The following is a 26,645-nucleotide window of genomic DNA, read 5'->3' as shown; positions in this document are numbered from 1 at the left end:
GTGTCTTTATTTGTCTTGATTGTTACAGACCTTGTGATGTGCTAGATGAGTAGTTTCATCACAGTTGCTTTCACCACATAATCACTTATGTGTCACAGTAACCTTTGAAATTAAGCAAAACACGTCCTGTAAAAGTCAGTATAGAGGAAACTACATCACACAGAGTCACATATTTCATATAAAACAACATTTCTCAACCTGGACCTATGCAGTGGTGTAAAGTACTTTAGTAAAAATACTTGAAAGTACTACTTAAGTAGTTTTACTTCACTACATTCCTAAAGAAAAGTATTTACTTTTTACACCATACATTTTCCTTGACACCCAAAAGTACTCTTTACATTTATATGCTTAGCTGGACAGGAAAATGAGCAAATTCACACACTTATTAAGAGAACATCCCTGGTCATCCCTACTGCCTCTGATCTGATGTACTCACTAAACACATGTTTTGTTTGTAAATGACGTCTGAGTGTTGGAGCGTAAATTAAAATAAGACAATGATGCTGTCTGGTTTGCTTAATATAAGGAATTTGAAATGATTTACACTTGTACTTTTACTTTTGATACTTAAGTTTATTTTAGCAATTACATTTACTTTTGATACTTAAGTTTATTTTAGCAATTACATTTACTTTTGATACTTAAGTGTAATTCAAACCAAATACTTTTAGCCTTTTACTCAAGTAGTATTTTACTGGGTTACTTTCACTTGAGTCATTTTCTATTAAAGGTATGATTACTTTTACTCAAGTATGAGCTTTGGGTACTTTTTCCACCACTGTTCCTATGCACAAAACATACGTTAAATAGTTGAGTCACTACGACTGCGCGCTCCGCTGTATGCCACGTACAGGTTTACGTCGACAAGCGGCCAGACTTCCTCATGTGAGGCTAGGATTCTGTGTTTGCCAGCCCTGGTTAAACATTTTGGCTGCCAAGGTCCTGAGAGAAATACCGACACAACAGCGGGTTTAAGTCGTCCAGTTACAGGTGGGATACATATAGCTGTCTGTTTCGATATTGCTAATATTGACAACCTGAATCACATTCTCAATCACAGTTAGCATTTCTACCTAACGATTGATGCTAGCATCGGGTTTGTTGTTTTTAAAGCCACATTTGTTTTATTTTCTCTAAGACTTCTCTTAAGTTGTATACATAATGGTATTGGTGCAATGATATATATATATATATTTTTGTATTAAATTAAGTCGAACATTCATTCTCTGATACCGGTTAAAAAGCTAAACTGTGAATTATTTTGCAGGAAGTCAACATTCTAACCATAAATGAGAGGTTTGAGTTGGTCTGTATTTGGCATGGTTCTACATCCTGTCAGTTACAGGAAAATTAATTGGCTATGTATGATCCAACTTGGATTTCTTACTAGCTAGTTAGCGAGTTACATTCGTTTTGACACCTCTAGCGACAATACGATTATCTAGTTATGTTAGCTAACAATATAGCCAGTGCAACAGATTTTGAGCCAGAGTTAGTTATTGGCATAACAGCAAACTAACGAGCTGTCAAATTACCACGTTAGGTAGCTAACGTTAGCAATCATGTCATGAATCACTGCAAATAAGATAACAAGCTGCAATCCGAACCTCGCCCTTTCGTTAGTCAGCAAGTTAATTGAATGACTTCTGTACAAGCCAAGCCTTGTGTTAAAATGAGATGGGTGTCATAGTTCGCATAATATAGCAAGTTATCTAGACAGACACCTTTTGTTGGTAGCTAATTTGGCTAGCTTGTTTGCTAGCCAAAGGCCAGACCAACAAGTTCAAATCAAAATCAACTAAAGTAGTTGCATTTGACGTGATTGAATCTATGTATTGTAACTGTTTGTTGATAAAAGGCCTGTCTGGGTGTGGACTGGATAGGGAAGAGATTGTTCATCATAAACTCATCAGTTCAGCTAGTGCTTATATTATTCTGATGATATTAACCAGTTGTGTGTCAAGAATCATGATCCACTCAACACATTCTACAAACTCACTCTTTCAATTCAAGTTACAGTACTTGGCCTATATAGGACCAAGTTTCTTTGTGGAGATGCATAAGAACCGGCCTGCCAGCTCAGCCTGGCATTTTGAAAACTTTTGAAGCAGAACTGTGTACTATATAGTAAGGTGGTTTCTAGAGGGCAGTGACCACTGACCAGCTGTAGCGCATTCTATATCATGCAAAGGTAAACATGAGTGAATCCAATTGGGTTGCTAGATGAATGATTCTACCATTTTTCCATGGTCCAAACACTTTGTCTGTATCTGAAGGATGTTTTAACTGATGGTGCTGATCTGTTTTTCAATGGCTGTTTGTGGCTCACAAATCATCTATAGCAGTGGTTCCCATACTGGGGTGGGGGGGACTCAGTCCGGCTTTAAACTTCCTCTTGAAAGTTGTAATGTAGAATGCACAAGGTGAAATTGGTAGTGCATCATCAGTTCCTCTTGTCATGTTAGTCATTGCATAGCTTACAGTTATTTGTAACTTGTCTTGATCAACTAGAACATTAGCTAACATTTTTTATTTAGGTTTTTTTAGCCCATAGATATTGTTGTAATTTAAGTCACTCAAATATCACATGAATATACATTAGACATGGCAAAATGTATAGAATTGCAAGAAAATGTTCTTTAAAATTGCATCATTTTCTTTGCATCGCATGACAAAATGTGTAGAATTGCAGGAAATGAGCTTTAAACCTGCACGATTCTCTCCACCAACAAGAGGGGTGTGAACAATTTGTGTCATGAACAGAGCTTGTTCCTATAGAAATAGATGTGGTGTGGGATGTTCCCCAATGCTGGTTGGGGCCCCAGAGAGAAAAAGTTTGGGAAACCTTGATCTATAGGACATGGGGGGAAGAGAAACGTGTGCTGTTTGCACTAAATTCTTTGTTGTAATATTGCAAACGGTCATTGCAGTTTCACGATGAATGATTCCAGCTTTAATTTATGTAAAAAATGTATGTAGCAACTGCAGATTGCCCCTTTAATGGTGATATGGCAACTGGTTGGCACCATAATCAAACCTCCGTGATTCCTGTGTAATGTATGTTCCATCTCCTTCCTGTTGTGATGTCCCCTCCAGCGGTGGGAGCAGTAGACTGTACCATGAACGGACAGCTGGACCTGAGTGGCAAGCTGATCATCAAGGCCCAGCTGGGCGATGACATCAGACGCATCCCCATCCACAATGAGGACATCACCTATGACGAGCTGGTGCTGATGATGCAGCGTGTCTTCAGGGGCAAGCTGCAGAGCAACGACGAGGTCACCATCAAATACAAGGACGAGGGTAAGCATGGAAGGGGACTGGGCCTTTCTGGACTAGCACTGGAATAAGATGGATTATCACAATACTGGTAGTCAGTGTGCTGCTAACTACTTAACTTCCTCCACTGTCCGACTGCCCCATACTGGGCTCAATCCAGTGATCCTCTGCTTAGCAACACACATGACAGCCCTCCTTGACAACGTGTAAACCGATAGAACCATACAAAAGGTACCAATTTGGATGGCTCCATCCGCAACATTTTAAGATGGCTGTGAAACAAGTTTACGGTACGTTCTTAACTCCGTTGCACTAGCTAGATGCCATCTGACCCCTCAACATTTAGCTGCTCCCTGCTGGTAATGGAAACGGATGTTCTCTTCCATACACTTGAGAATGCATCCTCCCCTTTTTTAGAGTTTTTAAAGGACATAAGAGAATAGGTTAATGTGAGGGTTTCTACCTCACAGCTTTCACCAATTCAGTCATTTCAGAATAGTCATTATCTTAGGAAATAAGGATTAATTGTAAAAGTATTGGAACGTGGCCTCATTCTGATTTGGGTTTTGAATGATGTTCCCATCTCTCTTCTCTTCCTGTAGACGATGACCTCATTACTATTTTCGACAGCTCGGACCTGTCTTTCGCCATCCAGTGCAGTAGGATACTCAAACTCACTCTCTTCGGTAAGATATTATCATACACATACATAAACATCCCTTCCTACTATAGGCCTACGTGCTGCTGTGCCAAGCACGCCCATCCTTGAATAATCAAAACAACTTGATTTTTCCTGTAGGATATTAAAGTAGGCTCATTCTGTTTTTCTAGTCTTTGTTATGGTTCTATATAGAACTTCTGTATCCTCTTGAATACTCATTCTGACTGTTCCATTCCAACAGCACCCTCTCTCCAAAAGTTAAGGTTCATTTCCAGGAACATGCCACTGGGTGGCAGTCTAGTCTCATAGTTTGACATTGAACATGAGGTCTTCATAGAGCTACCTGAACTTGATTACCTGAGATCTGACCCAGTCACATTTTGTAGTTAACCCTCGGATCCCAGGTAGGATCTCGCTCGGTGGCCACGGGCCTCGGATCTTTGTGAAATACTGACCGGATCCAAAATTATATTTGAAGAGTTTAGTTCCTAAACAACATTTCATACATTTTAAATGTTATCTTAGGGCTGAATGACTGTCAGGGGGTCCCTTTTCATCAAATCAAATGTGTCATTTTGTAACAAAAAGGCAGATTTGCTTTATTAAAACAAGCCACTTATATGATGTGGGGTAAAATAGCCTACTTGTTGTGAGAGAGAGGACGACGCCATAGCGGAAAAGTGATAGCCCCTAGACTATATAAAGTGAGTTTCTGAAACATTGAGTCAGTCGTTCTTTGCTGACGTGAAGAATAAACTGAATGAAAGACCATACAGGGAGGAAAAAACGACAACAGTCATCTGTATACCCCTCATTTATGTACATTGTGGATATGAAGGGGAAAAAGGTTGCCCATATTGTCCAGACCTGAGCTATTTAATTTGTTTTATTTATTCAATTTACTAGTTTATTTCGGGTATTTCATTTATTTTAAGCTTGGCCTATTTGCTATTTTATTTGGCTATTTCCTTTGTTTAAAACCCGCTAGAGTTGATGTCTGCGCCCCAGTGGAAATCTAATTAGCATAATAATATCTGCATAAAAATCTGTCAGTTTAAGCTAGAGATTGTTTATTTTTTTTGCATTGCATGCGTCTGTCCACCGCATCTGCTGATGTCACTTCCCCACCCCAGGCTTACAGGTCTTACCTAGACAGTTATGTGTTCAAATAACAGTTGAACTAATCTTGAATGTCTCCAGTCAAGTTTGACATTTGTCAGCATAAAGATGAGTGGCTCATTTATGCGCTAGTTTTGTGGCTTTCGTTCAAAATAAATGTTATATAATGCAGAGTTACTTACACATTCTTTCTGATCGTCTTTAATAAAGAACACATATTTGACTAAGTTAATCTGCTCATGTTTGCGTGTGTGCGGTAGACGCATTGCCGTAGGCTTATCTGCAGAAATATTGTATTTCTAATGTTGGAAGGCTGCTGATTTAGGTATAAGACATATCAGGACAACTTCTCTCTTCAACTCTCAGGACAGTAGGACTACACAGCCGTGGCGTGGATTACTTTTCGATCATATCCAAACCAGGCTGATTCTGCGGGCCTAAAGGCTATATCTACATTTAATTTCGAACCAAAAAAAATTAGGCTATTTGAGTTAGACCTGAGTTGTAGAAAGACATATTTTGGTAGGCTATAACACTTGCTAGTGTCCTAAAATCACCACATAAAAATCCTTCAATCTAAAAAATGTGGTCAACAGAAACAAAATGAACAGGTCTTTGAAAACCACAATATTCTACATGCAATTTTAGCGTTGGTATACTGAACTCTAGATCAGGGATCATCAACTAGATTCATCCATGGGCCGATTTAAATCAAATTAAAATAAATTCTTGAGTGGATGGTCGGCTGTCCAGAACATAATAAAACTTGATCGCAAGAAGCCCAAACAGAGATATTTGACTAAAACATAATCATTTCAAACCTTGCTTACCTTTGTATATGATCACGTCTCTCTACTATGCGTGGGAATATTTTTACAGATTTCCAAAATTCAAATCACTTGGAGCTGATATCCTGGTGTTTATACAGTCTTATGTCCAGCAATGAAAATTCAAAAATAAAAATGTATATATGTTTTTCTCAGAAAACATGTGAGGCCAAATAAAACCACCTTGCGTGGCAGTAAAGCTAAAAAAAAAAATGGTTTATTTCGCATCCGTTTAAGTCGGATACAGACCTGACCCAATTTGGATCCGATTCGCTCTCAGGTCGGACATGTTTTGTGTCAGATCTGGTCCACCTCGTATCCGAACTGGATCGGATATTGATTTTCCCCCCCAAAATACTGGATCCTGTTGGTTGGGTAGGAATTTAATGGACCCAATTTGGTTCCGATCTCAATTTTTGGATCCAAGAAGACCTCGACATTGAACTCCTACTTCATACCCCTTGACACGTTTATCTCTCCTGCCAGTATCGTCCCAAAGGCAGTGTTCCTATGCTGGTTGGTTAGTAGAGGCACCAGGCTATACTTAAAAATGATTATAATTTTTGTAATATTTTTCACATGTCTCTCAGTCGTTGGGCTCCATGTTGTCAACCCCTTTTCAGAGTTTTAAGCGTGTGCTCTGCAAAGGATGGCAGATGGATGACGAGGAGTTTTGTCTGGTTTAGGCCTAATCATCATAATGCCTTCTGCTCTTCTGCCAGTGCCAGCCACATCCCTGTCCCTACACTGTAGCGTGTGTGTGTGTCCATGTCACAGTATTGTACTCTGGCCATGTGTTATGCTTCCGCCTTTGTTTCACAGTGCAGAAATGTCAGATGCGTTACTGTTTACACACACACACCTCTCCCTCTTTCATCTCCAATGCCAGCAGGCCCCATGATGTAATTTCCTGTGCTCTGTTCCCAATTACACCCCAGTGTCCCTGAACTATCCCTGCTATTATTAGAGAGGGAGCGGCAGAAAATAAACAAAGACAGAAATTAAATGTTTTGGGGATATTTGACTCCATCCCGAGACTTCAATGCCGAGGCCTGGAGCGTCAGCACATGTCGCCGGCCGTGACCTCACGTGTTGTCGATATTCCCAGACGTGTACAGGGATTGGGAGCAGGAGAGAAGAATAGGTTTCATCCCAAAGGTCCGTGTCTCCATCCAGGGCCTTTTTCTGACCCGCTTGGGTCTCTGCTCACACAGGAATCTGGAATTCTGTCTGAATGCCCTTAAGGCTCTGCCTGTACCCTCATATGTCATATACTACAGTCTCATTGATATCATATACCATGTGTCCAAAGCTCCCATCGTGCGGACTTCCTGTGGTGTAGAACAGTGCTCATCTGTCTGTACTAGTCGTGGTCCAGTAGTTGAGTGTTGGTCACATCTCAAATGACTCCCTGTTCCCCATTTAGTGCACTACTTCTAGCCAGAGCCACAGCCTTAGTGTCGCTTTGTGGTTTCAGTCATGTGGTTTCTGTGTCAAGCCAGAGTACTGTGGGGCTGCTCATCTCCCTGCTCTTTCTGTACCCATTGATGGGCCATACTCTACCTCTCCTCTGTGCCCCTATAATCTCTATCTATTGATTCATTCCAGTGCTGATGAGGATGGTGTTGTGCTATGGCAGCCTGTAAGACTGAGACTCATTGAGATGATACATGGTTCCCAAACGTTTTCCCTCCGGCTCCCTCTCCAGCATTGGGGAACATCCTCCCCCTGTGTCTATTTCTATGGGCAGAAGCTCTGTTCATGACACAAACTCTTCACACCCGTCTGCATTCACGCAGGACCAAAATAAATGTACATCTCTGTACAGAGCTTAGGACTCATCTGTTATAGTGATCAGAAGGACTGTCTGGGACAGATCACTGTATCCTATAGCTCTGGGATGCTGCAGTGTGGATGGAGAGAGATTGAAGAGGTGATCCTTACCATTGTGAAGTTCCATACCGCTATATATTTGAAATTTAATAATGTTATATTGTCTCACATTGATTTTGTCTCTCACTCTTCCCCCAATATATCCCCTCCCTAGCTTTCTTTCTCTCTCCCTCTCTCGCTGTCTGTCTCTCTCTCTCTTTGTTTCTCGCTCTCAATTCAATGGCAACGTGCCACATCTTGCTGCTGTGATTGCCTACTGTGGTATTTGTCCTAACATGTAGGAGAGTTTATCAATATTTGTTTTGAAATTGTTTGTGGGTCTGTGATCTGTGGGAAATACGCTGAACAAAAGATGAGATGAGAGAACCTATAGGGAGGTCAGAGACCTGACCGTGTGGTGCCAGGACAACAACCTCTCCCTCAACGTGATCAAGACAAAGGAGCTGATCGTGGAATACAGGAAAAGGAGAACCGAGCACACCCCCATTCTCATCGACGGGGCTGTAGTGGAGCAGGTTGAGAGCTTCAAGATCCTCGGTGTCCACATCACCAACAAACTAACATGGTCCAAGCACACCAAGACAGTCGTGAAGAGGGTACGACAAAACCTATTCCCCCTCAGGAGACTGAAAAGATTTGCCGTTGGTCCTCAGATCCTCAAAGTTCTACAGCTGCATCACTGCCGTGAATGGCAACTGCTTGGCCTCCAACCGCAAGGTACTACAGAGGGTAGTGCATACGGCCCAGTACATAACTGGGGCCAAGCTTCCTGCCATCCAGGACCTCCATACCAGGCGGTGTCAGAGGAAGACCCTAAAAATGGTCAGACTCCAGCCACCCTAGTCATAGACTGTTCTCTCTGCTACAACATGGCAAGCGGTACCGGAGCGCCAAGTCTAGGTCCAAAACGATTGTTAACAGCGTCTACTCCCAAACATAAGACTCCTGAACAGCTAATCAAATGGCTACCCAGACTATTTGCATCCCCCCCATTCCCCTCTCTTTTACGCTGCTGTTACTCTGTTTATCTATGTATAGTCACTTTAACTCTACCTACACTACCATTCAAAAGTTTGGGGTCACTTTGAAATGTCCTTGTTTTTGAAAGAAAAGCTTTTTTTTCTCCATTAAAATAACATCAAATTGACCAGAAATACATTGTAGACATTGTTAATGTTCTAAATGACTATTGTAGCTGGAAACGGCAGATTTAAAAAAATATCTTTTAAAAAATGTTTATGGAATATCTACGTAGGCGTACAGAGGCCCATTATCAGCAACCATCACTCCTGTGTTCCAATGGCACATTGTGTTAGCGAATCCAAGTTTATCATTTTAAAAAGCTCATTAGAAAACCCTTTTGCAGTTATGTTGGCACAGCTGAAAACTGTTGTGCTGATTTAAAGAAGCAATAAAACTGGCCTCCTTTATTCTAATTGAGTATGTGGAGCATCAGCATTTGTGGGTTCAATTAGCAGCTCAAAATGGCCAGAAACGAAGTACCCGCAAAACACCAGTCTCAACGTCAACAGTGAAGAGACGACCCCGGGATGCTGGCCTTCTAGGCAGAGTTGCAACAAGAAGGCCAGCATCCTGGAGTCGCCTTTTCACTGTTGAGACTGGTGTTTTGCGGATACTATTTAATGAAGATGCCAGTTGAGGACTTGAGGCATCTGTTTCTCTAACTAGATACTAATGTACTTGTCCTCTTGCTCAGTTGTGCTCCAGGGCTTCCCACTCTTTCAATTTTGTTTATAGCCAGAATAGTCCAAGGCCAGTTGTATTGCTTCTTTAATCAGTACAACAGTTTTCAGCTGTGCTAAAATAATTGCAAAAGGGTTTTCTAATGATCAATTAGCCTTTTAAAATGATAAACTTGGATTAGCTAACACAACGTGCCATTGGAACACAGGAGTGATGGTTGCTGATAATGGGCCTCTGTACGCCTATGTAGATATTCCATAAAAAATCGGACTTTTCCAGCTACAATAGTCGTTTACAATATTAAGTGTCTACGCTGCATTTCTGATCAATTTGATGTTATTTTAATAGACAAAAAATGTGCTTTTCTTTTAGAAACAAGGACATTTCTAAGTGACCCCAACCTTTTGAACGGTAGTGTATGTATATATATATTTTTAAATTGTGGATCACATTTTTATTTGGCGTACCCCCGACGGCATTGCGCTTACCCCAGTTTGGGAATACCTGCTCTACAACAACATGGCGGTCGGCTTACGGTATAGAAATTAACATTCAATTATCTGGCAACTACTCTGTAGGACAATCCTGCAGTCAGCATGCCAATTGCACACTCCCTTAACTTGAGACATCTGTGGCATTGTGGTGTTTGACAGAACTGCACATTTTAGTGTCCCCAGCTCAACGTGCACCTATGTAATGATCATGCTGTTTATTCAGCTTCTTGACATGCCACACCTGTCAGGTGGATGGATTATCTTGGCAAAGGAGAAATTTGGGCACAAAATTTAAGAGAAATATCTTGTGCAAATGTTAAATTTCACTGATCTTTTATTTCAACTCATGCGTTTTATATTTTTGTTGAGTCTTTGTATCTCTGTGGTCATCTCTCTTCTCTCCCCCCACAGTGAATGGTCAGCCGAGCCCTCTTGAGTCCTGTCAGGTGAAGTACCTGCGTAAGGAGCTCATTGAGCTCAGGAACAAAATCAACGGTCTCTTGGAATGTCTGGAGCCCCCCTCAGAACCTGGCCTGGCTGCCTCCTCACCAGACAGGGGTACGTACACACACCTACCTCTATCTCTTTGCAAGTGTGAAGTGTGTTTTTAAATCATCTAATTATCTACTGATATGCACACGTCTTGCATATTTGTTCTATAACTTTATGAAGTGTACACACAGATACAGGCTGGTTGTTTTTATTAGTTCCTAAACCCTCTCTGTAACGTCACTAGTTAGCCCTGAAAAGGGTGGTTTGTCCTCTTTCCAAAACCATCCATTGCTTCTAATCAAGTGGACCAATCACATTCCACACCTGCGCTATGCCAGGGGTGTTTTCACAGCATGCTTTGCATCAATGTTGTTCGCTAGCTGGCTTGTGGTGGACAGCAACAGGTGGATTTGTTTTTCCAAGGCGTAGAGGAGAGAAGTGTAAAATGTTTTTACGAGATGTTTCCTTTGGCATGTTTATGCCGCTAATCCGGGGTAATGAGTTGATGTTTCAATGATAAAAGATAATGGAACTCTCTGCTTATTTGCATATTTGACAATGTATTTTTTGTAATTGTGTGTTGACATGCATTCCCTCCTCCTCCCATCCACTTCCTCTCTCCAGACTCGGTGGATGTGTGTGAGGGGAGGGTGGTGGCAGCGGTGAAGCAGGCCCCGGTCCCAGTCAGTGCGGCCAGCATGTCGGCCTTCGACCCCCTGAATAAGCAGGACGAAGTCAGCAAGAACGTCATCTCCGCCTTTGGCCTGAGTGAGAACCATGTCCCAGGTAAGGCCGTCCATCATTGCTATTACTTTCTGTTGCTTTGTGTTTGTATTTTTTTATGCAGTCTTCTGACTGACCTTGCCCTCACTCCCCACCCTGTTTGATTTGTGTCTCTGTCTCTCTCTCTCTCTCTCTGTTGAGCGTCTGATACAGACCCCCTTGGTCGCAGGATGGGGCTTGGGGGTGCATCATTTTTGTATTTTACTTAACATTTTCTTTAACTAGGCAAGTCGGTTCAGAACAAATTCTTATTTACAATGACTGCCTACCCCGGCCAAACCCTAACCCGGACGACGCTGGGTCAATCACGGCCGGTTGTGATACAGCCTGGAGTCGAACCAGGGTCTCTTTTGACGCCTCTAACACTGAGATGCAGTGCCTTAGACCGCTGCGCCACTCTGGAGACCAAAATTAGTGGTGGTTGAGCCTGTTGCTCTGCTCATGGCCTGGGCATATGTGCGGCTCTCATGTTAAGGTCTTTGCTGGGGGGCAGAAGGGGCATAGGTCTGATCTGGGGGGGGGGGGGGGGCTATATAGGCTGTGGCCAGGGTTTGTTTGGGGTGGTCTCAGCTGGTTGTGGTGTGGCTGGTGAAGCTGTGGTCTGGGTGTAGGTCCTCTTGGTGTGGCTTCTCTCAGTGCAGGTGTCTCGCTGGTCTGGGCGGGGTGTCCACTGCTCTGTTGCTCCTGTGTGAGATGCTGCGGTTGAGGGTGACATCCTTCAGGGTCCTGGCAGAAGTTGATATGGCTGCCTTGTAGAGGTGGACCTGGTCGTAAAGGCTGTTAAAGTCCAGGGTGGAGTGGTGGGTCAGGTAGACATTAGGTTTTGAGGCACAGTCCTGGGAAATGCTTTCATTCACCCGCTGTATGGTGGAAGGTTGAAAGTATTTTCGTGGTAGCAGGGTGGAGATAAAGTTTATTCTCTTGAATTAATTTGCCATTTGAGTCAATGAGGAACACAATTTCTGGCTTTTGTGTGTCCTCAGTGGATGTGTGGGGGTTGTCAGGGGAGCTGACGGGTACTGTTAGGAGGGGGTGTTGTCTGTCCCGTTGTGGTCTGGGTCTGAGGTAGGCTTCTCTGGGGGAGTGTCCTGCTCTCTGTCACACCTCAGCTTTCACACCTCAGCTTTCACACCTCAGCTTTCACACCTCCTCCTTCACTGCTGTGTCATGTGTTTCTCTCTCTCTCCTCCTTCAATGCTGTGTCATGTGTTTCTCTCTCTCTCTCCTCCTTCACTGCTGTGTCATGCGTTTCTCTCTCTCCTCCTTCACTGCTGTGTCATGCGTTTCTCTCTCTCCTCCTTCACTGCTGTGTCATGCGTTTCTCTCTCCTCCTTCACTGCTGTGTCATGCGTTTCTCTCTCCTCCTTCACTGCTGTGTCATGCGTTTCTCTCTCTCCTCCTTCACTGCTGTGTCATGCGTTTCTCTCTCTCTCTCCTCCTTCACTGCTGTGTCATGTGTTTCTCTCTCTCTCTCTCTCCCTCTCTCTCTCTCTCTCTCTCCTCCTTCACTGCTGTGTCATGCGTTTCTCTCTCTCTCTCTCTCTCCTCCTTCACTGCTGTCATGCGTTTCTCTCTCTCCTCCTTCACTGCTGTGTCATGCGTTTCTCTCTCTCTCTCCTCCTTCTTCACTGCTGTGTCATGCGTTTCTCTCTCTCTCTCTCTCTCCTCCTTCACTGCTGTGTCATGCGTTTCTCTCTCTCTCTCTCTCTCCTCCTTCACTGCTGTGTCATGCGTTTCTCTCTCTCTCTCTCTCCTCCTTCACTGCTGTGTCATGCGTTTCTCTCTCTCTCTCTCTCCTCCTTCACTGCTGTGTCATGCGTTTCTCTCTCTCTCTCTCTCCTCCTTCACTGCTCTGCGTCTCTCTCTCTCCTCCTTCACTGCTGTGTCATGCGTTTCTCTCTCTCTCTCTCCTCCTTCACTGCTGTGTCATGCGTTTCTCTCTCTCTCTCTCCTCCTTCACTGCTGTGTCATGCGTTTCTCTCTCTCTCTCTCCTCCTTCACTGCTGTGTCATGCGTTTCTCTCTCTCTCTCTCCCTCCTTCACTGCTGTGTCATGCGTTTCTCTCTCTCTCTCTCCTCCTTCACTGCTGTGTCATGCGTTTCTCTCTCTCTCTCTCCTCCTTCACTGCTGTGTCATGCGTTTCTCTCTCTCTCTCTCTCTCCTCCTTCACTGCTGTGTCATGCGTTTCTCTCTCTCTCTCTCTCTCTCCTCCTTCACTGCTGTGTCATGCGTTTCTCTCTCTCTCTCCTCCTTCACTGCTGTGTCATGCGTTTCTCTCTCTCTCTCTCTCTCCCCTCCTTCACTGCTGTGTCATGCGTTTCTCTCTCTCTCTCTCTCTCCTCCTTCACTGCTGTGTCATGCGTTTCTCTCTCTCTCTCTCTCTCCTCCTTCACTGCTGTGTCATGCGTTTCTCTCTCTCTCTCTCTCCTACTTCACTGCTGTGTCATGCGTTTCTCTCTCTCTCTCTCTCCTACTTCACTGCTGTGTCATGTGTTTCTCTCTCTCTCTCCTCCTTCACTGTTGTGTCATGTGTTTCTCTCCCTCCATAAGTTCTCTCACCTCAGTCCATATAACAGCCAGCTCTCTCAGACAGCCGTCCATCTCCACCTTTTGCCCTCCAGGTCTTGTTGGGGGGGTGTTGTTGTGCTGGTCTGTTTTGTGGGTTTGTTCTGTCTGGATTGTGTGGCCTAGCTCTCTGAGCTCCACCATGTCTCTCCAGCTCTGTGAACTTATCCCTCTCAATGGTTGTGGAGCACTGCAGTTGTTGGACCTGGGTGTGTTCAGTACTGGGGAGGGGGGCTGATTATCCTCGTCTGCAGGACAGTTTGAAGAGGTGTGATCAGACTCACTCAGGATGGGGGAGTCGTCACAGAGAGAGAGCTTTTCCTTCTGTGCTCTCTCTTTGATCCCGTAAAAGTGCTGCTGGAAGTGCATGAGGATGCCATGCACCATTACTGTCCCAGACTTGTAAATGTTGACAGGTTGTTTCAATTTCCTCAGTGTCTAGTATTCTGAGTTTCCATCCTGGGCCAATACCCTCTCTCTTGACATAGTGCTATAAGAGCACACTACCCCTATGTCATGCCAGGGGATGGTCTGTGTTAATATAGCACTGTGTCATGCCAGGGGATGGTCTGTGTTAATATAGCACTGTGTCATGCCAGGGGATGGTCTGTGTGGAAAAGGAAGTTGCTTATGTTCCCCTCTTTGCAGCAGTCAGCAAATGGTGTGTCTGGATTGTCCTTAAGGAGCTTCTTTTTGTAGTTATTCCGTGCAGTGGTATTTTAAATATCCAAGGGGTACTGTACTTGGATGACATTTGCATAGGGATATGCCATGGCGCAGGGGGCTTCAAAGGCTTCTGCATTTGGGTGGGGGAGGCAATGAAACTGCTGCCATTGTTAGGCTCAAGAGTTTTCACACACATCACTTGACACTTCAGTTGTGAAGTTGCAGCCAGGTCAGCTCTGTTCTCTCCTAGCAGCTTAGTAGCCTCAGTTAATTTTGTTATATAAAGCTTATTAAATATCTTTTACTTTTTGGCTCCAAAAGTAGGTCCAGACTGAACATTACTCACTCAGTTTTGTGTTGGATGGTATTTCCAGGTTCCACTGTGTTTCTTCTGTAGGTTTTTGTTTGCTCTAAGTTTTCTTGACTGTCCTTGATAGTTAGAATCCATTCAGGTAATTTTGTCAAATCATGGTTTTAGGTATGGAGTTTTGAGGATAGTGTCCTGTATGTCCTTGTGGAAAAGAAATCTAAGTATCTACATTTATCCAACTATAATTATATACGTTTTATATATTTCTCTCTCTCTGCTCATGCTCTGTAATCTCATCCTCTCTCTCTCTCTCTGTCCCTCCCTCTCTCTTTCTCTCCCTCTTTCTCTCCCTCTCTCTAGCCCCCCCGGGTGTTTCGTCTGTGGAGCGGTCAGATACTCCAGACAGCATTGCATCATCCTCGTCCGCCGCCCCCCAGCCACAGGCCCCCTACGCAGGGATGCAGCAGGGACCCCCAGCAGCCGTGGACGGTTAGGAACACTCACACAGTAACCATTACCACCAGACCATATCTCTGCATGAATGAATATATGTAGGAAAATGTGTGTCCTGAGGTAGGGTCCAGTAGGAAACAGCAGCTCCTGTGGTGTCTGAATACAGAGGCTGTGTAATGGCTGTTAATGGCACTGGAAACATGCATCACATAACCATGAAAAGTTAGGTGTGTATTCTGGGGGTGAAATAGGTTTTTATGACCTTAGAGAGGGAGGTTATCAGTGTGGGCCAGTGTAGCCATTGGGTGGTTTAGCACCTCCAAAATATCTGGGGTTGACTGGGATTCCTAAAAACTGTGTTGTCTTGTCAAGACGGTAGAGCGAGTTCACCCCATGTCAGTTTGTGCTTTAAACTGATCTTAGGCCTGTGCCTCAGGGCAGCCTCAATCCAGTTGATGTGTTGTGGTACACCTCTCTGGCGTGGCAGCTTTGGGCCCTTTTGCTCAAGTAGTGTTGTCCCAGGCCCTACCACAGAACGACGTTCCAGTCCCCTGCCCTGCCAATGGCATGTTTTTTTGCTCTTATTTCCACGTTGTCCTCTACAGACATTTAGAACATTATGATTGTGTCAGTGTCACAATGGTTTCATCCAGATTTTTCACTGCTCAGACTTGTCAGCAACCACAAACGGGAGGAATTGGTTGTCCTACTTAATTGTTTGTGTCATGCTGTTGGAAATTAAATCTGATGCACATCACAACTGCCATCTTAGTAGGGTATTTATTAATGCCTCCATTTTAGTCAGGGATGGCTAAATATTACACTTGGATTGGCCAGTTCCCCAGTCCTGTTTTCAGTACAGTATTTTTACTCTGCATATCTACATGCTGATGTATCTGTAACATACAGTGCATTCAGAAAGTATTCAGACCATAACTTTTCCCACATGTTACGTTACAGCCTTATTCTAAAATAGATTAAATGCATTTTCCCCCTCATCTACACACAATACCCCAAAATTGTTTTTTCTTTTGTCATTATTTTTTAAATGTTTGCAAATTCCTAAAATATTTTATTTATTAATATATGTATTCAAACCCTTTGCTATGAGACTTGAAATTGAGCTCAGATGAATTCTGTTTACATTTATTATCCTTGATGTTTCTACAACTTAATTGGATTCCACCGGGAGTAAATTCAATTGTTGGGACATTATTTGGAAAGGCACATACCCGTCTATATAAGGTCCCACAGTTGACAGTGCATAAACCAAGCCATGCGGTCGAAGGAATTGTCCATAGAGCTTCGAGACAGGATTGTGTCGAGGCAGAAGTGCGCCGGTAGGGGATGGCTGCCGTTTTACGGGCTCCTAACCAACTTTGCTTTTTTTCTTTTTTCACATTGTAACAGTACATAATGTTGCTGCTACTGTCTCTCAAAATCAAAAGTAAGTCCGTATCTGGTGTGGCCACCAGCTGCATTAGGTACTGCAGTGCATCTCCTCCTCATGGACTACACCAGATTTGCCAGTTCTTGCTGTGAGATGTTACCCTACTCTTCCATCAAGGCACCTGCAAGTTGCCGGACATTTCTGTGGGGGAGTGGCCCTAGCCCTCACCCTCCGATCCAACAGGTCCTAGACGTGCTCAATGGGAATGAGATCCGGGCTCTTCGCTGGCCATGGCAGAACACTGACAATCCTGTCTTGCAGGAAATCACGCACAGAACGAGCAGTATGGCTGGTGGCATTGCCATGCTGGAGGGTCAGGTCAGGATGAGCCTGCAGGAAGGGTACCACATGAGGGAGGAGGATGTCTTCCCTGCAACGCACAGCATTGAGATTGCCTGCAACAAGCTCAGGCCGATGATGCTGTGACACACCACCCCAGACGATGACGGACCCTCCACCTCCAAATCGATCCCGCTCCAGATTACAGGCCTCAGTGTAACACTCATTCCTTTGACGATAAACGCAAATCTGGTGAGACAAAACCGCGACTCGTCAGCGAAGAGTACTTTTTGCCAGTTCTGTCTGGTCCAGCGACGGTGTGTTTGTGCCCATAGGCGACATTGTTGCCGGTGATGTCTGGTGAGGACCTGCCTTACAACAGGCCTACAAGCCCTCAGTTCAGCCTCTCTCAGCCTATTGTGGACAGTCTGAGCACTGATGGAGGGATTGTGCATTCCTGGTGTAACTCGGGCAGTTGTTGTTTCCATCCTGTACCTCTCCCCCCGCAGGTGTGATGTTTGGATGTACAGATCCTGTGCAGGTGGTGTTAGACGTGGTCTGCCACTGCGAGGACGATTAGCTGTCCTCCCTGTCTCTCTGTAGCGCTGTCTTAGGCGTCTCATAGTACGGACATTGCAATTTTTTGCCCTGGCCACATCTGCAGTACTCTTGCAGCATGCCTAATGCACGTTCACACAGATGAGCAGGGACCCTGGGCATCTTTCTTTTGGTGTTTTTCAGAGTCAGTAGAAAGGCCTCTTTAGTGTCCTAAATGTTCATAACTGTGACCTTAATTGCCTACCGTCTGTAAGCTGTTAGTTTCTTAACGACCATTCCACAGGTGCATGTTCATTCATTGTTTATGGTTCATTGAACAAGCATGGGAAACAGTGTTTAAACCCTTTACAATGAAGATCTATGAACTTATTTGAATTTTTATGAATTCTTTGAAAGACTGTTCTGAAAAAGGGACGTTTCTTTTTTTGTTGAGTTCACAAAGACTCTTCCTCGAGCTGGCCACCCGGCCAAACTGAGCAATTTGGGGGGAAGGGCTTTGGTCAGGGAGGTGACCAAGAACCCAATGGTCACTCTAACACTGGTCCAGAGTTGTTGGAGAATCTTCCAGAAGGACAACCATCTCTGCAGCACTCCACCAATCAGGCCTTTATGGTAGTTTGGCCAGATGGAAGCCACTCCTCAGTACCCTTTTTGTATTTTGTTTTTAGTTTAGTTAGTAAATATTTTCTTAACCAACAAAGCAGTTCAAGAAATAGAGTTAAGGGCTTGTAACTAAGCATTTCACGGTAATGTTGTATTTGGCGCATGTGATCAAATAAAATTAGATTTGCTTTGAGTAAAAGACATGACATCCTGCTTGGAGTTTGCCAAAAAGGGACATAAGGACTCTCAGACCATGAGAAACAAGATTCTCTGGTCTGATTAAACCAAGATTGAACTCGTTGGCCTGAATGCCAAGCGTCATGTCTGGAGGAAACCTGGCACCATCCCTGTGGCGAATCATGGTGGTGGCAGCATCATGCTGTGGGGATATTTTTCAGCGGCAAGGACTGGGAGACTAGTAAGAAGTACAGAGATACTTCATGAATACCTGCTCTCGACCTCAGACTGGGGCAAAGGTTCACCTTCCAACAGGACAACGACCCTAAGCACACAGCCAAGACAACGCAGGAGTGGCTTCGGGACAAGTCTCTGAATGTCCTTGAGTGGCTCACCTAGAGCCCAGACTTGAACCCGATTTGAACATCTCCAGAGAGACCTGAAAATAGCTGTGCAACGCTCCCCATCCAACCTGACAGAGCTTGAGATCATCTGCAGAGAAGAATGGGAGAAACTCCCCTATATACAGGTGTGCCAAGCTTGTATTGTCATACCCAAGAAGACTCGGTTGTAATCTCTGCCAAAAGTGCTTCAACAAAGTACTAAGGGTCTGGATACTTATGTAAATGTCATTTCAGTTTTATCTTTATACTTTTTTTTTAAAAATCTAAAAATCTGTTTTTACTTAGTCATTTGTGGGGTATTGTGTGTAGATCGAGGAAAAACAGAGCTTTTCCTCTAGGACCCGCTGGGTATTCCCATAATGGTGGTGATCTGGAATGAACGCAGCTTTTCCTCTAGGACCCGCTGGGTATTCCCATAATGATGGTGATCTGGAATGAACACAGCTTTTCCTCTAGGACCCGCTGGGTATTCCCATAATGATGGTGATCTGGAATGAACGCAGCTTTTCCTCTAGGACCCGCTGGGTATTCCCATAATGGTGGTGATCTGGAATGAGTACAGCTTTTCCTCTAGGACCCGCTGGGTATTCCCATAATGGTGGTGATCTGGAATGAACACAGCTTTTCCTCTAGGACCCGCTGGGTATTCCCATAATGGTGGTGATCTGGAATGAACACAGCTTTTCCTCTAGGACCCGCTGGGTATTCCCATAATGGTGGTGATCTGGAATGAACACAGCTTTTCCTCTAGGACCCGCTGGGTATTCCCATAATGGTGATGATCTGGAATGAACACAGCTTTTCCTCTAGGACCCGCTGGCTATTCCCATAATGGTGGTGATCTGGAATGAACACAGCTTTTCCTCTAGGACCCGCTGGGTATTCCCATAATGGTGGTGATCTGGAATGAACACAGCTTTTCTTCTAGGACCCGCTGGGTATTCCCATAATGGTGGTGATCTGGAATGAACACAGCTTTTCCTCTAGGACCCGCTGGGTATTCCCATAATGGTGGTGATCTGGAACCAACAGAGATTGAAAGTAACTCTCTTACCAGATAACGAGGTGTACTCTAGTTTTTGGCATCTCAGTATATGACAGACACATACAGGAAGGGAGGGGACAGAGGAACATGTTGTGAGTCAGTCTTATTATTAAGCTACCTCATTATTTTGGATGTGATGTTTTTTCATTGGCAGGCACGGCTTTTGGCTCTTCTGGCTCTCCGTAGCGGCCTGTGTTTTCACCCAGAGAGACCCATAACCAGCTCACAGACACAACCCCACCACAGGATCCAAACCACAGCTGGTACACGCACACGCACGGTAGGCTCGTTGAGCTGTGGCTTGAACACAGAGGAACCATACCAGGGCTTCCAAACCGCTCTTGGAACAAAGAGAGTGCGGTTCCACATGGTGTTGGTTTGACCGTGTTCCCCAGACCAGCTCTGTGGTTTTGGCTCGGTCAGGGTTCAGGCTTCTCCAAGGGGTTTGGGTTGAGTTTAACAGAGTCAAGACACCCCTAAGAGTCTAAAGTTACAGTCATTCTTCCTTACGTCTTACTTACTCAACTCAGTCATACCCTTTCTATTCCAGACCCTTGCACTTTGTGTTGGTTATTAGTTTTAGTTTGTCCATAAATGACTGTGCGGTCATATAACGGTCACGGGCTGTTACTAGGTTCAGTGTGACATCGCTGACTGGTTGGCTGGTCGTCTTCTGGAGTTCATCTTTTCCTCCCTCTGCTCATCCGTTCCTCCCTCTCTCCCAGACTTCCAGGGAAGAGAGAGGCTCTGGGCTGCAGCTGTTGGCCAGACGGCCGAGTCAGGCTGCAGGGACACGTTTTTCCCTATCCCAACGCTCTGGTGAGAGAGACCCCAAATGTTCCTTTAGTTCAGGAGTGTCCACAGGGTCTGTACAAAGACAATACATTGAAGACTGATCAATGTTGGCCAGGAATAATCTCAAAGGATCAGTGCACTCCTGCCAACATGTTGGGAATGAACACATTGATTAAGGGTGTGGTGCCTTGACAATATGCACAGAGGACTTCAGAACTCAACGAGGACACAGATCATGTACTTTGGGGGTAGCTGTGTTCAGACCAATCACTCTCGTCTCTCTGCCAACATTTGGTTTGTGTTTACACGTAAACATGGCGTTAACAAGATCCTTAAGCAGAACATTTCTAGTGGCTGTGTCTCGTTTACACTGAGTGGACAAAACATTATGTACACCTCTTTCCATGACTTAGACTGACCAGGTGAATCCTGATGAAAGCTATGACCTCTTATTGATGTCACTTGTTAAATCCACTTCAATCAGTGATGATGAAGGGGAGGAGAGGAGACGGGTTAAAGGATTTTTAAGCCTTGAGACAATTGAGACATGGATTGTGTATGTTTGCCATTGAGGGTGAATGGGCGGGTGCAACTCACTATTAGGAAGGTGTTCTTAATGTTTTGAACAGATGACGATCAACCCTAGATAAGGAATGTTCTGTGTTTGTTTCTCTCTGAGTTCTAGCACACCTGTTCACCCACAACTGTACAGACGGTGTCTTTGTTTTATCAGATGGAATACCTCTCCAGCTTGAAGTATTACTATGTGAACTTTTAATCTGTCTGTGTATTTCAAGACATGGCATATGGGGGTGTAGTGAGAGACCCAATAGGCTAGAAGATTCTCTTTTCATTACTTATCTTGAAAAAAAAGTAGACTAAATGTGGAGATCAATCATTCCGCCACCATGAACACAATGGAAAAATATGATTTATTATTGAAATAGCATGGGTAACCAAGAAAAACAAATGGATACAATTTAAGGCCAAGTGGAAAACAATAATGCAGGCACAAGAGATGGGGGTGTGAGCATGCTGGTCTGGGCAGAGATGTAGTCATTGTTTGTGTGCATCTAAGTTGTTTTGTATGTGGAGTAAAAATAGGAATACCTCTCCATCACGGTTGACAACTCCACGGTGTCCCTCTCCCAAAGTGCAAAGAACCTTGCCGTGACCCTGGACAACACCCTGTCGTTCTCTGCAAACATCAAAGCAGTGATGCAGATGCTAAGCTACAGGACTGTTGTTAGCACAGACTGGAATATGTTCTGGGATTCTTCCGATGGCATTGAGGAGTACACCACATCAGTCACTGGCTTCAATAAGTGCATCGACGACATCGTCGATACCCCAACCAGAAGCCATGGATTACAGGCAACATCCGCACTGAGCTAAAGGGTAGAGCTGCCGCTTTCAAGGAGTAGGACTCTAACCCGAACGCTTATAAGAAATCCCATTATGCCCTCCGACTAACCATCAAACAGGCAAAGCAGGCAAAGCACTAATATAGGACTAACGAGGCCGTGGTACGAGGCCGTGGTACTTGCCTTCGGAGCAGTGAGAGGAACTGCCTACCTTCAGGCTCTGTTAAAACCCTACACCCCAACCTGAGCACTCCGTTCTGCCACCTCTTGGCCCTCCCACCCCTACGGGAGAGCAGCTCCTGCTCAGCCCAGTCCAAACTCTTCTCTGTCCTGGCACCCCAATGGTGGAAACAGCTTCACCCTGAAGCTAGGACAGCAAACTCCCTGCCCATCTTCAAAACCATTTGAAACTCTGCCTCTTCAAGGGGTATCTTAAATAATCCCACAGTACCCCCACACACACAAAGAAATCGACTTTTGTTAACTAACACTCGTACCCCCTTACTGGCTCTGACTTTGCTGATAGTTACTTTATTGAGAAATGTACTTACTATGACTTATGTGGTTGTCCCACCTAGCTATCTTAAGGTGAATGTACTAACTGACGAGCATCTGCTAAATAACTAACGTGAATGTAATACTACCCATATTATATTGTTTTCTTTCTGAAAACATCCCTGAAAGGCTTGAGAACTACAGTGAAGCAATAACATTCCAGATAATCTTTCCAGCTCTGTTTTGTGTTCAGCTGAAGGGATGTGCAGGCAGCCGGTCTCTCTCCTTAGAGCCGCAGTGATTTCTCTGTCCTCTGGGACTTACATTTTACTGATCAGAGATGAATTCTTCTGGCCAATGAGGCCTGACGGCAGCTCCATCCATCCCTCTATCACGTTACATAACACACATGATGGATAGCAGACAGGAAACCAAGACGGAGACAAAGTCAGCACCTACATGCTCGCGAACACACACACACTTTGTGATTCTCACTCAAGCACCATGGTGCTCACATTACAGGGGTTAATAGTGGGCTTACAGCTGATTCATAGATGCAGTCCTATAGAGCAATATGTCTGGTTTCATTGTATAGACTTTTCACAATTTGGGACAAGATGGTAGCCTAGTGGTTAGATCGTTGGGCCTTGTCAGCATTTTACCTTGTTAGCTTGGGAATCGAATCCTCAAGCTGACAAGGTAAAAATCTGTCGTTCTGCCCCTGAACAAGGCAGTTAACCCACTGTTCCCAAGTAGGCCGTCATTGTAAATAACAATTTGCTCTTAACTGACTTGCCTAGTTAAAAAAAATGTAAACGTTTGAATCATGTTAGATGAGAGATCACCAATGGTGGAGGAATGAAACCTGGTTCTTTCATCTGGTCCAGACTTGGGTCAAAATGTATTTGTACTTAATGTACCTGAAGTATTTGAAAGAAAACAAATAGCATTTCAACCCAGGTACGGACCTACAGTATGGATCTGGGTTATGATCTGGGACTGGAAGTGTATAAGATCACTTCATGTGTCTGTGTGGCACCCTGTCTGTCTGTGGTAGACGCTCTTCATTAGTTCCCCAGTCCACTGTAGCTCAGACCCTTGTTTTTTTTTTTTTTATCTTCCTCTGACTTTGAGAAAGTTTGTCCCCTGCAGGTTTTGGGTCCAGCTGTTTGGACCTGTGTTTGTGTGTGCATTGTCTGTGTATCTTTCAGCCACTGCATGTGTGTGTTTGGAGTGAACTACCACTTCAGTGAGTGTTTAATCAGCCTAGTGATAGCCTAGCACAAATGTCCCTGCAGAACTTGTTAGAATTATGTCTAGTCCCTAGTTCCATAGGGCTCCGTTACGGGCCCTCTGAGTGGAAAACTTTAGTTGGCCAACTAACATGCAAAGAAGTCTCGGTCAGGCAGCTGTGTCAGACAACCTCATGTTAATCAGCTTTGACCTGCGCAGAAGCAACCATCAAATCAATTTAGCAGATGTTATTGCAGGTGTAGCTAAATGCTTAGTTCCTAGCTCCAACAGTGCAGTAATATCTAACAATACACACCAATCTAAAAGTAAAAGAATGGAATATTCATTGCCTGTGGTAAAAAGTTTGTCGGTCAGTGTCTTGAGGTCTTTGAAGCTCAGTGGTCCATTCCACATTGTGTGAGCACACTACGTCTATGTGCTGTTTATGTTTTTAAACTTCTAGTTTGTTTTCATTTTCAGACACTCTTAACCACACTCCTCAGTCCATGGTATTGAGCCGACTTTCCAGTCTAGACTTTTAAATGTGACATGGACCCGAGAAAGAGAGACACACGTAGACCAGTGAGGATATGGCTAATAAAAGTTGGGAGGGAAGTGTCTTGTCTACTGACACAGACAGATCTGTTTAGACAGATGGCACCTGCTCTGACCCAACACGTCTATCCAAATAAAAGTGTTTGTGTGTGTGAAAGTGTGCGTGTTTAGCTTGGAGCTGTACAGCTGACTGTAATGTGCCATGAAGAGTGTCTAGGGGCAAGGCTTTGAAGAACCAGTCCTGTTTTATTTTAGTGCTCGGGGCTGTTTGCATTAAGACGATCCTGTCTGGTTCCATCCAGACACCCAGGTGTGTCTGTCTTCCCCAGCAGTCATTCTGATGTCCTCCATCTCTCTTCTCCAGGTCAGATGTACCAGCAGTACCAGTCTCCAGGTGGATACCCTCCCCAGCAGCCAGCACCGCAGCAGCAGTATGGCATGCAGTACCCTGGTAAGACAGTGACACTTTCCCTCAGAAAAGGTCCAAGAAGGACAGGCTGATCTTATAACAATGGCCCAGACTTTCACAGGAATGATGCTATGAATGTGAAATGGATTAGAATCAAAAGTTATTCTGTACTTCTCCCCCCAACTCTCTCACTCAGCAGGATGCACCCCCCAGCCCGGCACCCCTCAGCCTCAACAACAGCAGCAGTTCCAGAACTACCCTGCCCCCACCTCCCAGGCCCCCGCCCCCAGCCAGGGCCCCACCCCCGGCTTCCAGGGAGGCCAACAGCAGGCCGCTCCACCCCAGGGTCCCCAGCAGTACCCCCCAGGGGCCTTCCCTCCCCAAAACTACACCTCCCAGGCCAACCAGCCTGCCAACTACAGCCTACCCCCCACCTCCCAGTCCGGCCAGGGGTACCAGGCCCGTCCCAGCTACACTCCTCCCCCCGGTAGCAACGTTACCCCCCCACCTGGGGCGTCCAACCCCTATGCCCGCAACCGGCCCCCCTTCGGCTCGGGCTATGCCCAGCCTGGCCCTGGGTACCGGTAAAAGAGAAGGAATGGAAAACGTTTTCCACACACACCCACCCCTCCCCTTTGTGTTCTGTTTGGCCTGGGTACGGTAAACATGGTCTGCTAATCTGTCCATCCGTCCTTCTCAGTCCTCAGTCACTGAAGAGTCCATATCCAAAACAAACTACAACACCCCCCCCCCAAATCTGATCGTCTGTGTTCAGTCTCGACCCCACCACCACACACACACCCATGTGTTATTGTCTGTGTTCAGTCTCGACCCCACCACACACACACACCCATGTGTTATTGTCTGTGTTCAGTCTCGACCCCACCACCACACACACCCATGTGTTATTGTCTGTGTTCAGTCTCGACCCCACCACACACACACACCCATGTGTTATTGTCTGTGTTCAGTCTCGACCCCACCACCACACACACCCATGTGTTATTGTCTGTGTTCAGTCTCGACCCCACCACCACAAACACACCCCTATGTGTCTGTCATCAGGGTGGGCTCAATTTGAATTGAAGGCAGTCAATTCAGGAAGTAAACTAAAATGTACAATTCAATAAAAAAAAGGGCATTTTCAATTACTTCTCAATAAACTGAAAAGTCGAAGTTATTTATTTCAAAATGTTTTTAAATGTTTTCATTTCGAATTGACTGCCTTCAGTTCAAATTGTGCTCAACACTGGTGAACATGTAGTCAGTCTGTAAGCACCCTCAGCTGGGAGAACAAAACAGGCTGGAATATGAAAGCTGTCTTAATAATAATATCAGACTTTATCGTGCTAGTCTGACAGCTGTAAATGCACCTGTATACGCTGGTCAACAGATGTTGCTTCGTATTGCATTTAACTCATCTTACATTTTAGTCATTTAGCAGACGCTCTTATCCAGAGCGACTTACAGTAGTGAATACATGCATTTCATTTTCATTTCAAGCATTTTTTTGTTTTGTTTTTGTACTGGCCCCCCCGTGGGAATTGAACCCACAACCCTGGCGTTGCACACACCATGCTCTACCAACTGAGCCACAGGGAAGGCTATCTTTTGAGTGTTAACCGATGCGTCTGAAAATGTTCATCCCCTTTAGTATTTTTTTTACAACTCGTTTTCGTCGCCACCATGTTGGTATTCTGACGTGTCATGGAATCTGCCCCTCGGTTGAGTACAATATGGGAGGTGTAGTTTTGACCTTCCAGAAGGGTCCTACCATGTTTAGCCTCTTAGATCACCTCCTTATGGTTCATCGCTCTCTCTTTCTCATTTTTTTCCCCTCACTGGTTTGTATTAATGTCAGTCAGATTTTCCACCTTGAAGTGTCATTTAAGTTTAAAACAAACTAACATTTTCTCTAAAACCTAATAAAGGCTTTGAAACCTTGAAGTCTGTCATTGTTTTGATTCTTTCTCTCCCTCCTTCCCTCACACTGTGGTTTGTGAGTTCACGGCTCCGTGTTGAGCTTGGC

General features: G+C 44.7%; 1 protein-coding gene across 2 annotated transcripts; it reads left to right on the top strand.

Annotated features, from left to right (window-relative positions):
• The first annotated feature begins 836 nt into the window (after positions 1–836).
• On the top strand, positions 837–26,563 carry LOC115161226 (protein TFG). 2 transcript variants are annotated; one of them, XM_029712032.1, is made up of 8 exons: positions 837–993; positions 3,100–3,306; positions 3,885–3,968; positions 10,392–10,538; positions 11,097–11,258; positions 15,157–15,285; positions 24,572–24,658; positions 24,816–26,563. In XM_029712032.1, the coding sequence occupies exons 2-8, from the start codon at positions 3,123–3,125 to the stop codon at positions 25,202–25,204; spliced, it is 1,182 nt and encodes a 393-aa protein (XP_029567892.1). In that variant the 5' UTR covers positions 837–993; positions 3,100–3,122; the 3' UTR covers positions 25,205–26,563. The 2 variants fall into 2 exon arrangements, with proteins under 2 accessions (XP_029567892.1, XP_029567891.1); XM_029712031.1 differs by having other exon boundaries at positions 24,813–26,563.
• The last annotated feature ends 82 nt before the right edge of the window (positions 26,564–26,645 follow it).

The sequence above is a fragment of the Salmo trutta genome, chromosome 24 (genome assembly GCF_901001165.1).
Source record: "Salmo trutta chromosome 24, fSalTru1.1, whole genome shotgun sequence".
In the NCBI taxonomy this organism is placed as follows: Eukaryota; Metazoa; Chordata; class Actinopteri; order Salmoniformes; family Salmonidae; genus Salmo; species Salmo trutta.
Note: the sequence above shows the minus strand (reverse complement) of the source record. Positions and strands in the feature narration are given on the sequence as shown.

What these genes read in the sequence shown, in the direction of transcription:
- LOC115161226 (XM_029712031.1), top strand. Translation starts at nt 3,123, where the DNA reads ATGAACGGACAGCTGGACCTGAGTGGCAAGCTGATCATCAAGGCCCAG. An exon ending in GAGTGAGAACCATGTCCCAG is followed by an intron (nt 11,259 to 15,156) that starts GTAAGGCCGTCC and finishes CCCTCTCTCTAG; the next exon opens with CCCCCCCGGGTGTTTCGTCT. An exon ending in GTATGGCATGCAGTACCCTG is followed by an intron (nt 24,659 to 24,812) that starts GTAAGACAGTGA and finishes TCTCTCACTCAG; the next exon opens with CAGGATGCACCCCCCAGCCC.